The sequence below is a fragment of the Epinephelus moara genome, chromosome 4 (genome assembly GCF_006386435.1).
Source record: "Epinephelus moara isolate mb chromosome 4, YSFRI_EMoa_1.0, whole genome shotgun sequence".
NCBI lineage: Eukaryota > Metazoa > Chordata > Actinopteri > Perciformes > Serranidae > Epinephelus > Epinephelus moara.
The window spans coordinates 40,001,586-40,015,281 of record NC_065509.1 but is presented as its reverse complement, the minus strand read 5'-3'; the positions used below and the strand labels follow the sequence as shown (position 1 = coordinate 40,015,281).

General features: G+C 41.0%; 1 protein-coding gene across 3 annotated transcripts in view; it reads right to left on the bottom strand.

The window, feature by feature from the left end:
• The window catches only part of arhgef37 (Rho guanine nucleotide exchange factor (GEF) 37), a 76,392-nt gene that overhangs the window by 46,230 nt on the left and 16,466 nt on the right, over positions 1-13,696 (bottom strand). For all 3 annotated transcript variants that reach the window (XR_007569816.1, XR_007569817.1, XM_050042816.1), the window contains exons 6-14: positions 10,960-11,089; positions 9,275-9,422; positions 8,931-9,130; positions 8,540-8,670; positions 6,530-6,634; positions 5,191-5,304; positions 4,802-4,971; positions 3,059-3,206; positions 2,774-2,902 (exon numbers count right to left, since the gene is read on the bottom strand). Coding sequence is in view for 1 of the 3 variants with exons in the window: in XM_050042816.1 (XP_049898773.1) it covers positions 2,774-2,902; positions 3,059-3,206; positions 4,802-4,971; positions 5,191-5,304; positions 6,530-6,634; positions 8,540-8,670; positions 8,931-9,130; positions 9,275-9,422; positions 10,960-11,089 (1,275 nt within the window). In the remaining 2 variants the exon portion in view is untranslated. The remainder of the gene's footprint in view (positions 1-2,773; positions 2,903-3,058; positions 3,207-4,801; positions 4,972-5,190; positions 5,305-6,529; positions 6,635-8,539; positions 8,671-8,930; positions 9,131-9,274; positions 9,423-10,959; positions 11,090-13,696) is intronic.

The following is a 13,696-nucleotide window of genomic DNA, read 5'->3' as shown; positions in this document are numbered from 1 at the left end:
CTACAACTGATTTGTGACTCATGAGTGACGTAAAGCTGCAGATACAATTGGCCGTGATGACTTGGCACATTCTTCCGCTCGTACAACATGTTTGACAGTGATGAGCTCAGTATTATCACCTGTCAGAAGCTGTTATCTACACTAAGATTATTATTATATCCTAAAACAAAGCATGACGTGACTGCAATCTGCTCATTCAGTAGGTTATTAATATACTGTAGGCTGCCTGGCAAGTTTAAGGAATGTGACCCAGTTTAAGACATCTGACAGGTTGTGGAGCAGGAAATACAGACAGCTGGGACACATGTTAAAGACAAGTTGTTCCTTTAACCAAATGACTACAAGAAAACAAATGCTTAATCATGACTGTTGTCAACTAGGGCGACTGGGCAATCGTGGTATGAGACAAGATATTGTGTTAGATTTTGGATATTGTAATATCATGGGTGTTCTTTTCCTGGTTTTAAAGGCTGCATTACAGTAAAGGCATGTAACTTACTGGAGTGCTCTAGCTGTCATATCATTTGCCGTTACGCACTTTGCGATTACATCACCATCACTGATGATTATTTATCAAAAATCTCACAGTGTAAATATTTTATTAAAGCACCAATAGTTAACCCTACAATATTACTGCAACACTGATATCCAGGTGTTGCATCAACAATACTGTGATATTTGATTTTCTCCATATCGCCCTGCCCTATTGTCAATCATTATCCTCTCAACAAATGTAACACTGCTGCTATTCTAATCTAGAACATTAACAAGCTAAAGTTAGCATCTTACATTAGCAGCACACTCAGAGAACGTCTGAGGTTGGCCGGAATTTGGTTACTAGTTTTTAACATATTTGGTCATGACATGAAGTGTTGCACAAGGGTTAAGGTTGAAATCTTGGCAGTGCTGGATAAAAAAGTCAACAGATCAGGATTAGTCCTCTAGGACCTGAGGCTGCAGAGCCACATGCAGCTCTTTAGCCCCTCTGTAGTGTCTCCCTGTGGCTTTGACAAAACATTACATGAAAATGAGGGTTATTTTTTTAACATTTTAATTTTCATTTATAATTGTCGGCCTAACATGATTCGTACATTCTTCAGTTGTAAAAATTTGTACCCTTTATACAGACTAAAGACAACAAAAATGTGCCTGTGCTTCTACAACCTGGCGCCTTTACCTCTAAATTTTGCCAAACCTAAATAGCGTGACACGTCATGAGTCTCCCTGGCTAGGCTAGCTATGGATGACACATCCATTAAAGGAGAAGTTTGGGAGGAAAACATAGAATTTAATAGTGCATGGACAGATTTGTCGTCATCGCCAATGCAAAGTTAAAATCTCAAATAATCTTAAATAGCCCACTGCACAGCTGCCACCCTGTGATTAGTAAATGCTCATTTAGATCCATTAGTGTTGTTGAGAGGCTAAACTAGAGTTAATGGCTCTTTTGACCGTAGAGGTTGCTGCCACTCAAGGACATGAATACCTCTACTATTTTTTTGTAAATGGCAATCCCTTGTATAGCTGCTGATATATTTTAACCCAGACCAAAGTGTTTTTCGAGCCACACTGGTCACAACCGTGTTTAGACTTTTAGATCTTTTTAAAAACCAGACAGCTTTCTATTTACAGGAAATTAAGACAGATAAGAATATAATGGGAGTTTTCTTTAGTATTATTTTTTTTATTTAAAACAGGGACCAAAATGCTATGGAGGGGAGGGCCTGCAATTGTATCAGGTTGGCCATGGCTCCCTTCAGGCAGAAGGGAGCCATGGCCATTACTGTGGTGCAATAATTCTTAAGCTAGCATGAAGTTAGTGGTATCTTGTGACACTAGGCAACCTAAGGCATCCATTAGCATTGAACCGTGTGTATAGCTGGTCAGGACAGGGGCGGAATAATGCTCCAAAGTTAGGCTACATTTTGGCAAGGGAACAGCTAGCATGGACATTTTCATGCTGAGTTAAACTAATGCAAATCTAAGACAATTTTATGGTGTTTAATGACTGGTGATGGTAAAAGCTATTTTTAACTGAGAGAATTATTGTGGTTGGACTGGAAACAAAATTGTAATTATGGACTGTGAGGTAAGCAATTAACTTCCAAAAGACAGAGGATATGTTTAACAACCTGTCTGTGGTTACTGGTTCTACAGGGCTGATGGCAGCTGCTAGACTGGTCTCAAGTCCACACGCATGTCACGTGACTCCTGCTACTCATACACGCACATTCTGGTCATGTAACTCCACGATTCAGCATTTTTAGTAGACCGCTGTCAGGTTGTATGCAGTTGTCAAGAATTCTCAAACATAAAAGTTATGTTATCTTGAACATCCCTGACTGCAGTGTTTTATGTTGAATAACTTTTATAGAGGACCTCAGTGTCTCCTGTGACATTTTGTCCTTCACCTCATGTGACACCTTCCTGTTTTGGAACATTTAGTGTTGTGGAAATGTTTTGAACCGAACATGTGAATGCCAATTAAACAGCTCAGATTTCTGTGCACCTGTTGTTGTCTTTGAAAAAAGGAAACGTGACGGAGATCAGGTGTAGAGTGACAGTTTGTTGTGCTGACTGCTGTCCTAATCTTATTGTTCTCTTATGGTCTGTTGATCACTATGTCTGTCTATCTTTGACTTAAAAAACTCAGCCTGCATTTCAGAGGGTGAATGATGCATAAACACACAGGTTACACCCTGATCAGTATTCTTAGTCAACAACCCAACAAAACACACTGTGACACAACAGTTTGAGCTCCGTCTGTACCCACCTGGACGAAGGGTGCGTTGAGGGTCTCCTCTACACTTCGACACAAAGTCTCCAGGCTCCTCGCACCTCCCAGCACTGCAGACTCCGCCCACTCCCAGAATGCACCGGGGTTGAGAGAGCTGTGAGGGAGCTGCAAGAAGAGATTTCAATTAAACATCTGAAGGTAATTAATGTTTGTGTCTTCATTGGTAAGAGCACTGGAAGAAATGGTGCCCAAATGTTCTTTTGTTTTTCTGCTTTACCTTTTCATCTGTGTGGATAGAACACATCACACACGTGAGATTACCTGTTGTGCAAAGCTCTGGAACAGTTGCTCCATGTCTGAGGCGAGGTCTTTGTGCAGACAGCTGAACGTCCCCAACATGCTCCAGATCATCTGCAGAGCCAAACCATTAAACTGGGGAAGTTCGTTGAGGAGCAGCGTGTTGATTGTCCTGCGAGGAGAGGCGAGGTTGTTGTAGAGTAAAGAGACTCAAAACACAGGATTGGACATTTGAGAATTAGAACTTCATGACAAATTTTTGTGTCTGACAAACAAGCAAAATAAGATGACACACCTATAGTTTTCCAATACACACTGAAAGGGGTTTCCTGTCACTTAAGCTACTGTTATACAGACAACCAGCCTCGAGAACAATTGCTTCTCCTCACATAACCAAATTTGGCCTGAATCATGCCGGATCATTTAGCTGAAGTCACGTCAGGATAATAAGTTTATGTCAGGTCACATACACTATATATTCACACACTAAGCGTTAATGCCAGGTCATCTACACCATAAGGTTTACATGTTAATGGAAATTTGGATTTAATTAACGTTTAACCCTTTTTATTAGACAGGCTCTAAAAGGTCAAACTCCATTCTTAACATCAAGTCCAAAGGGTGTAATCATATAGACTATAACAATTCCAAGCAGGAGGCTGTAATAATAGAGCCACTGTCTGGTTTGACACAGACTACATTTACATGCACAACATATTCCAGTTTTAGCCCTCATTCTAAAAAAGATCATATTCATACTAAGCTGTTTACATGGCAAATAAAAATGAATATTCCAGTTGGATTCCTGTTTACATGCAGCTGTGCACGCTCTGATTACCGTGCCTGAACATGTCATTCATCACATCAAAAGATTGAAAAGTAGAGCAGGAGGAAGAGACCAAAGATGGCGGCGCCAGATGCAGCGTCCTGTTAACGGTGTCACTTTAATGCTGTCCTGTCCATGCTGAATGTCTTGTTTGCTACATGTTCTCTACATGCGCCTGGATTCATGTGTAACAACATTTCATTCACTGTATGCTGCTGTATTTAAAGAATGACAATAATGATAATAAACTGACTTGAATTGAGGTGTTGCTTGTGGCAGGATTTTTTCCACCAGTGGAGGATTTCTTCATCCACGCACACACAGCCTCCTTCTTTCATTCCTGCAACCACTCTCTTGAAAAGGTTGGTGTAGCAATATTTGTGCATATCCAAAAGCTTGTCGATATCCACGTCTTTCTTAATGTTTTAAAAGTAGGTGTGTTCCTCCTTGCAACCAGAAATGTGTGCTTTTCTTTCAGGCATGCATCTCTACCACAGCCTCGCAAACCTTTGGTGAGTTGGTTTATGTACAACTCACAAAACTAACTGAGAACTGTGGAAAAAAACCCAAATGAGATTCCAACATGCACTGTATACATGTCCAACATGTCTTAATCAGAAAATGCTACAATCGGAATAAGACCTACTTTGGAATAACCAAACGGGATATGCTGTTTACATGACCTGTATCAAACTCAGAATATTGTCATACTTGGAGTAACAGTGGAATATTATTGTGCATGTAAACGTACCCACTGACTCAGACTGGACTTTGTTGGTGGAGTATTTTAGGGTCAAACAGCTGCAAATATCAAATTGAAGACTAAAAACTTTTGTTATTAAAAAGAACACCAGCTTCAAACCACGGTGGAAGTCTGGTATATGCCAGACTTTCCACCCATCAGTCCAGCCTGTAATTTTAAAATGACCCTCTCTCTCTACCTGTATGTGTTGGCCACAGCCTGCTCCTCGTAACTCAGATTGGATTTGGCTTCTATCACTTCATAGTCAAGCAGCTTGTCCAGCCTTTTCCGGATCAGGTTCCTCGGACCCACCAGGAGGTCACGGAGTGCACACAGTGGCTTGTGGATTAACGTCCTCATCCTCTTTTCCTACATGGAAGAACAGATCAGGTCAACTTTTCACAAATAGTGTGTTTATTTTGAACACTTGAGCAGTTTTGGTGCAGATGCTTTTATCTTTTTTTTTAACTGCAACTACTAATGCAGCAAATGTACATGTAGTATCTGATTTACTGTGGTGTTTCTGCTTTAAGTTAAGTAAAGATTTGATACTCCTGGTATCTGCATGAGAATGTGGGGTAGACTCACAAACGTAGGCAGAATCCACTGTCTGAGAGCGGTAGTGATCTCCTTGTAGCATATAGGTGCCTTCTCTCCGTCCATATCAAAGTCAAACTCCTCTGTTTTGCAGGCCAGGAACCCCTGAAGATCAACAAAGAATAATCTGTCAAACCTTGCTCACATCTCTGACGTCTGCTCATTTTGATTAATTAAAAGACTGCGGAATAAATGAATTCACCAGTGTTTGCTTTTATTTGTTTTCTAATGTTCAAACTGGTTGCCAGGTCAAAATTAGAGGTTATTAAGAGATAAAACTGTCATTTGTCCCTGCGAGAGGACAACTTTAATGGCCTGATGAAAATAACTGGCCTTTACTTGAGGAGGTAAGAAGTAGGATACAGTGCTGATCCTTGTTGGTCGGGAATAGAAAGAGGAAAAAAACTTGGGATAATTTTAGAGTGGAAAGGTACACAGAAACTCATTTGTTTTGACCTCAGGGCCTCGAGTTTACACAGTGTGACTCAGAAACACATGGCAACATGTTCAAGAATGAGTATTAAGTTATGTTCCACTTATTCCACTTCTCCACTGGGCACACGCGACCAGAAAGTCACCAAGTTTGGGTCTTTGGGGAATTAATAACTCTCTTCACCTTTCATTTAAGACCTGCAGGTGTTCTCAAACAAGACTAAACCCCCAAACTCCACTGTGATTATTGTATTCACAGTGAATATGTGGAACTGAATTAGTATGATGGGAACAATGCCGACAAATTTACTCAAGATAATCAGCAGACCTCGTTGTGAGCAGTTTCACATAGGAACTATTTTCTTTTTACCAAACTACACACGCCAACCGCATCAACGCGCAGAGGGAAGCGGGAATCTACTGCTAGCTCACCTAGCGTCACTGAGCTAGCTAACGTTACAAGAGTAGATACACGCCTCCTTCTGCACGGTGATACATGTAGTGGTAAAAAGAAAGTTCCATTATACTGTAGAGGAGGCGAACACCTCTATGGCTGATATCTCCAACACTTTGTGAGTCACACCGAAGAAATTTAGATTGATAACCAACACAGCAGGTAAGAGGAAAAATATACATATTTTTATTGGGGTGAACTGTCCCTTTAATGTATGTGGCAGGGAGCTACAAGTTTACATTTCCCAAATCCCGCCAGGTTTAAACATGGAGACACCACAGCAGTTTGTCTGAGAGGTGTCAACACGAAAAACAAGACAAAACAATCAGTAAAAAGTAGATGACATGTTCAGTGTTGAGTGAGATGCCTCAATTAAAGACAAAATGTTATATAATACATAATATTTTCCATAAGTCAGCAGAATGTAGAACAAGAGCATCCTACCTGTAGGTGGTGCAGATACGTCTCCACGTTCTCCAGGAGCTCCAGAATCCCGTGCTCCAGAACATAAAAGAAACCTTCCAGGGCGTCAAACTCTTCATCCACCAGCTAAAGCACAACACACAGGGACACATGCATATTTCCACTCTATATAATCATTATAATCACTTGCAAATACTATTTTCCATGTGCAGTTATGCAGTACTGGTACATTTGTCCGTTTTGTCCACATGGTTTTTAGACACGTGGCTCGCTCCTGTTCTCCATCTGAGCTTTACTGCTTTTCTGCAAAGTCTTACTATGTTCATCATTAGTTTCTACTAATACACACATGGGAAAGGTGCTGCTAGTTGATTCTGTCCTCTGAAGCTGTTTCAAATTATCAAGTTATCCCAAATATCTCTAAATGGCAGGAGAACACACAGAAAATTGGGTTCTGCTGAGTTTCACAGTGCGATTCCTTTATATTCTACAAAGGTGCAATGCAGCTGTAACCTACTGTATTTATACTGAATGAGAAATGTAAAAAGATCAGTCGGCAAAGGAAGTGTAACAGAAGAAGCAGCTATTAAAAATTAAGCCACAGGAAACGTGTGAGGATGCTCATGGGTGTGAACTCTCGATCAGACCAGAAAGACCTTATTGTACTGACAAGTGTAATTGTAGCAAAACGAGGTGTAGCAGGCCAGAGCAAACAGCAGGTTCAATAACAGGTCATAAAATGCATTTTCTCTGCAGGTAAAACACAGATTAATCATTAACCACTGCGTTGCAGCTGGAGAGAGGGAGTGTCTTCTGGAACACTGTCTGTGGCTCATAGATGTGGAAGAGTTTCCTTCAGTATAAGCCTCCAGAAAAGTAACTAATGCGTTAACACATTTTTCTTCTTTGCTTCAAAATAGAATTATGTCATGGTTTCCTACTGGTGGCGGACTTGTTGGACCGTGTGAACACAGCCTCCCTCTTTCATTCCTTCAGCCACCTTCTTGAAAAGGTCAGCGTTGTGATATTTGAGCATATCCAAAACCTGTTGATACCCACTTCATTCATAATGTTTTAAGTAGGTGTTTTTCTCCTTCCGACCAGAAATGTGGGCTTTTGTTTTTGGCATGCATCTCGACTCCAGCCATTCAAACTATTGGCGAGTTGATTTGTGTACAACGTATCCATGACAACGCACAGAGCCGACCATAAACACACAAGAGGCCGTGTCGCAAACTGCGGTAAGCACTCCAATTGAGACGCATATTCCAAAGGCGTTGGATCCTCCTGAGACCCGTACATTTGTTTGGTATGCATTTTGAATTGCTCCTAGCTATTTAGGATTAACAGGACCTGATAAGTATAAAAAAATGAAACACTGTCAACATAATTAAGTCCCAGTGTCCTCAAACGAGTACTTCCCTTGTTATTGCTTCTAATATAAGTCGTTTTTGTTGTCATATCAAACTACAAACATTATTAATAATAAATAAACATGTTTTAGCCATTAAATGTGATCAGGTTTTGGACCTTGTCCACTTTTGTGTCGGGATCGGCTGCAGACTGACTTGGCAGAGATGGCTGCCATCTTGTTTTTACATGGATTAGGGTATTGTGGTCTCATTACCACTACATAGGACAAAAAAGTTTCCACCAACGAAGACAGCAGCTCTAAGTTAAACAAAATGAAGTATAAGGTCTGGTAAGCCCAAAATGTGATGCCCTCATGTGAGGACGCAGGGTCTCAGGAGGGTATAATGCTCAAGGAACGCTATTAAAACTCAAATATCGTCACATCCCACGTCTTACTTGCAAAATGCTAAATGCGGAAAGACACCTAATTCGAAATATCTCAATGGAATATGCTGTTTGACCTGTGTCAAATCCAGAATACTGTCATACTTGGAATAATAGTGGAATATTAGTGTTCATGTAAACATCTGTCAGAGAGTAAGGTAGCTCTATGTTGCTGAAGCACACTTCAGCAGGGAGGATTTTTTTTAAATAAGGGTCATTAAACGTCTATCCTACCTTTGGTACTATTCCAGTCTCATGTTTGAAGTGCTGGCTGAGCCTCGCTGTCTTCTTGGCGATGCTGTGGGTGTTGAGGCGGTTGATCTTGTCCTTTATGGTCAGAGTCTCCGTCTTCTTGTATTTGTCAGCTGCAATCATAGTGTGAGGGACAGTTAATCTGGAGTACAGCACCTGTCCTTGTGTTTAACTGTGACTCTGAACAATGTATTCACTGTAGCTGCCTTCCTCTACCTGTTGTGCTACACTGGGAATTAAATCTTTACCCTAGATGTACCAGTGTCCTGTTGCACTAACTGGATCACAAAGGACTGTACCATAAAAGGGAATACCATAATATTTTCTGTAATGAGGTTATATGATAACAGTGTATTTGATGAACATTTCTTACCAACTTCTCTGAAGCGTTTGTACTCATTGATGCGACAGTTCAAGGCGATGGAGGTGTGAGCGGTCTGCTCCAGGTGTGCATACGCTGGGTGAGATTTGTCAGTGTGTTTCTGGATGGTCTGCAGGAGGAGCGGGTACCGGGCGATCCGCTGCACCGGCATCACCAAGAAGAAACTCAGAGAGGTGGCGTTTACTTCAGGCCTGGAGAGATGAAGGGCAACAATGAACAGTTATAACTTCAATACCAAAAACAAAAACGTATACATGTTAAGTCTACTGTTCATTCAGTTGTAATTAAATATGTCTGGTCCCAGTGTGAAGCAACAGGAAATGACATAAACCTACGCTGAGGCCTTGATGACTTTGACAATCTCATTCCACAGCATCTCCTTCTGTTTGTAGCTGTTCTCCACCACTGTGACCTGGCTGTAGTTGGCCAGGTATTCTTTATAGGCTGCCTCGATGTCTGAAGACAGGCTGAGGAACGAATCACCTGTCACGGAGGAAAAACATATATTTACTTATTTGTATGAAGAAATCATGCTCAGATTTCAGACTTCAGTTTTTGTAAGGACACCAAAATGTGACAAGTAACAATATTAAAATGCTAGCAGATGCTTAAAGTAAATAGATGCTCTATCAAATTATGTGTACACTTAATTTTTTTTGACTAATCTATACAAATTAGAAAGACACCTCATTTTGGAATCATGTGAAAAACAATCCATGTTTTCAGTGACACTGCGACCATTCTCATTCAAACAACCACTGACTGTGTGTTAGAACAATTCTCTCTTGTCGTCCAGTTAAGCGTCGTCATGGCCATCACGCAGACAACCTAATGACACGAGATTGGGATCATTTTTAACCAAATGAAACCAGACAGAATTTTGAACAAATCATCTTTTTCTTAATATAGCATTGCAGGTCAGTTTTAAGGTAAGTACTAGAGTTAGGTTAATTTACATTTTGACAACAGGTAAACGGAAGTACAAAGTAAAAAGACAGTATTAGGTTCAGTTGAGGGGTGGGTTTAAGAATGTGTAAAATCAGAAATGTGGACTTTTGACGCTGAGGAGATTGACTAATTTAAACAAAAAGAGATTGAAAGATGGATAAATGACATTAGATCAAATGTTTGTGGCAATTAAGTTCAATTTTAAGACTGTTTAATTACTTTTAAGACCCAATATAAAAAAATAAAATCGTATTTAAGACATGTTTAGACATTTTGAGGACCTGCAGACACCCTAAAAAACATCCTTTATTTTCACTGCCACCCTTACAGATCACCATTTTTTAAAATTCTGTATTAAAAATGTAAGTGTGGGGGCAAACTAACATAATATAATAATCATAGTACTCTGATTTTGTCTAATTTTCTGCATTTTTTCTGCAGTATTTTTGGTTTCTGCACCCTTAAATCAAAATACCACCAACTGATTTGTTAGGTTTGTTTTTGTCTGTGTTACCAGTCACATATAAGATAAGAATATAGGCATTAAGTGTGTTTTCATTAAGGGTAATTTTCCTCTTACGCCTTAAACATCCAGTTTCAGTTTAGAACAGGGTGTGCCTAAAATGTCCACACAAATATTAGCATTGTCACGTATCTTTTTTAATATTACTAGTCTGTGAGTACCTACCGTAACTTTTATCATGTGTGGATACAGCAGATGCATAGCACATTTCCAGGTTCACAGCTTTAACAACAAACTCTACTGTGTGTGCATCAAACTGGAGATGCATCCACCACCACACGAAGACACCTTTGCTGGGAGAGTGAACTCGTTTAACTTCTCACATAAATGTGAAAACCACATCAGATAACAAGACGCGTGAAGTTTTTATTTGTTTCCTGTCAACACGTCTGACCAGAGCGACTGATCCGAGGAGAGGAAACCTCTGAGAAACCAGCATCTATCTCACCACTTCCTGGTGGAAGGATGAACAAGCTCACGCTGTAACAAAGGTAACAAAGTCGATAAGAGTGGAAATGTAGGGCCAATAAGGGCCAAGTGATCCCTTACAGAGCGTCTGCAAGTAGAGAGGGTCTGAAGGCTGAATCTTCTTCTGGTCCAGCAGGCTGAGGAGTCGACTGGACACGTCAATCACTTCCTCTATATAGAGAAACATGCTGTCCAGGTTTGCTGGAGGAGGCTGTGGTGAGCAGTGAGACAGAGAGATACACAAATGAACTTCATGGACTGTGATTTGATCTAATATGAAGCTTATACATGCAAATGCAACAATTATTTAACTCCACCAAAGGCGTCTCCCTCTGGGTCACAGTGGGCGTGTTGGATCAGGTTGGTGAGTTACTCTTTGATCATTTTCTTTCATTTCCCCAAAATATAAATCTCAGTTCATACCTCTTCCTCTTTTTAAAAAAATGTTCATATTTTCTTTCTCTATGGTTTATCATTTTTGTGTTACAGCCTGATTCCATTATGTTTAATGAGTCATGAGAACACAAAGACAAAACTTGTATTAGCACAAGACTAGTATAACCAGGGGACCTCATGTGATTTAGTAATTGCCCCCCATGTCTGTGTTTCATGCAGCGCAGTCACACTGGATAAGCAAAGTCTGTATTTTACACAAATTTACTGATATTACCTCCTGGATATGATGTGCACAGCTACTTGTTACCCCGCTCCATACAACACAGGAGCACTAAACTGCACAACTAGCAGAAATGTACAGTGTTAACCTTCTTTTTTATTTTGAATGTGGGTTACATAAACAGAGCAGATTCTGCCTCACATTGTCATATGTCATCCATCTCATCATCTTTCGAGATTTCATGATTCTGATGGATTAAAATTTGCTCTTTCTGTAAATGTGTCTCCATTCTGTGTAGCCAGATGAGCCTCCTGCACCCAAAATGCTGTCAAACCTGTCCTTAATAACTGGCAACAGAGCCTCCATAATTCTCGACCGGGAAAGAGACAGAAAAGAAACGAAGAGAGAACAAAAATATTACGTACGACCCCAAATCACAGAGGCCGCTGTTACACTGCCCATTCAAGGCAGGAATATTGTGCCGTTACACCGCCTCGCTGCTCTGTATATAAGGTATGATTACGATTTGTGGAACAAAGTTTGCTCGCCTCTGAGCTGGGAACAGAGGTAGTAACAGCGCTGAAACGATGTCTGTATAAATGGGACAGCCAGCAGGATGGGATCATGGGCGACACATTTTGACAATGAGTTATGGGAGATTTAAAAAGTAGCAGTTAGCAGCTAGTGGCTGGCTCAAAGAGGAAGAAGCCGAAAATGTCCGCAAATTGAAAATATAATGATGTCCGAGAACTCCTTACCCTCCGAGCAGAGGACGAGATCAGCCACCACTTAACAGTAACAGTAAATGATTGTTATTGTCATGTTATTGTCATGTTATTGTTTATAAAGCGCTGCTGATGCATATGTTATATGACACACTAGAGACCAATTCTGCGATGCCGGGATGCTGTCTAAAATCACACATGAGAGCGGAGCGATGTCGTTTGGTTCTGTGTAAAAATGCAAAGGCAGCATGACAACAGGACTTCATAGCGGCGTGATCTCTGTAAAAAAGGGCTATAGATGCAGATAAGAACAGGAATAATATCATCACATGACTTCTGTGTTTGACAAAATCCATCCATACATCCATTTTCAACTGCTTATCTTCAGCCAGGTCACTGGGCGCAGCAGGCTGAGCAAAGTACTCTAGAAGCCCCTCTCCTCAGCAACGCTTTCCAGCTCTTCTTGGGGGACTCTGAGGTGTTCCCAGGCCAGATGAGATACATAATCCCTCCAGCATATTCTGGGTCTGGCCCGGGGCCCCTCATCAGTGCAATGTAACCAGAACACCACTGATGGGAGGCGCCCAGCTGACAACCTGATCAGATGCCTGAACCACCTCAGCTGACCCCTTTCAACAAGAAGGACCAGCAGCTTTACTCCGAGCTCCCTCCAAATGTCCAAGCTCCTCACCCTATCTCTAAGGCTGAGCCCAGCCACCCCACGGACGAAACTCATTTCGGCGGCTTGTATCCATGACCTCATTCTTTCGGTCACTACCCAGAGCTCATGACCATAGGTGAGGGCTGGGACGTAGATGGACCAGTAAATTGAGAGCTTTGCCTTCTGGCTCAGCTCTCTCTTCACCAGGACAGGCTGATCAAACCACTGATCCATCTCACGATCCATTCTACTCTCACTTGTGATCAAACCACTGATCCATCTCACGATCCATTCTACTCTCACTTGTGAACAAGACCTCGAGATACTTGAACCCCTTTCGCTCCGGGCAGTAACTCCATGGTCTAAAATTTGGAGGTGCTGAAACTTGTTCTCTCATCAGAGTGATGAAGCCAACAGAACCACTTCAACCCTCAACAGTTAGCTATATAAGCTCAGTGACAACAGGTATATTAGTTTTTATAGATCACTAAGCTATATATATCAGAAAACTAAAATAACTGTGACTGTGACGACTGCAGCATCCTTTCCTTCCAAAACTGAGGTTTCTGTGTTATTGTGATAAAACTGCTGAGTTTACAAGTAAGATTTATTCACATATTCAAATGAAATGTTTATCTTGTGCAACATATGCGTGTGTCTGCTCCCACACAAGAAAAATGCCAACACACAGCTGATAGAGAGCCACTCTGTTTAGCTCCATTCTATTCTAATGAGAGAACAGTGGGCGCTGCTGAAGACTGCACAATCTGCACATCGACACAGAAAACAAAACGGCAACTCTCCTGTCTCACAATG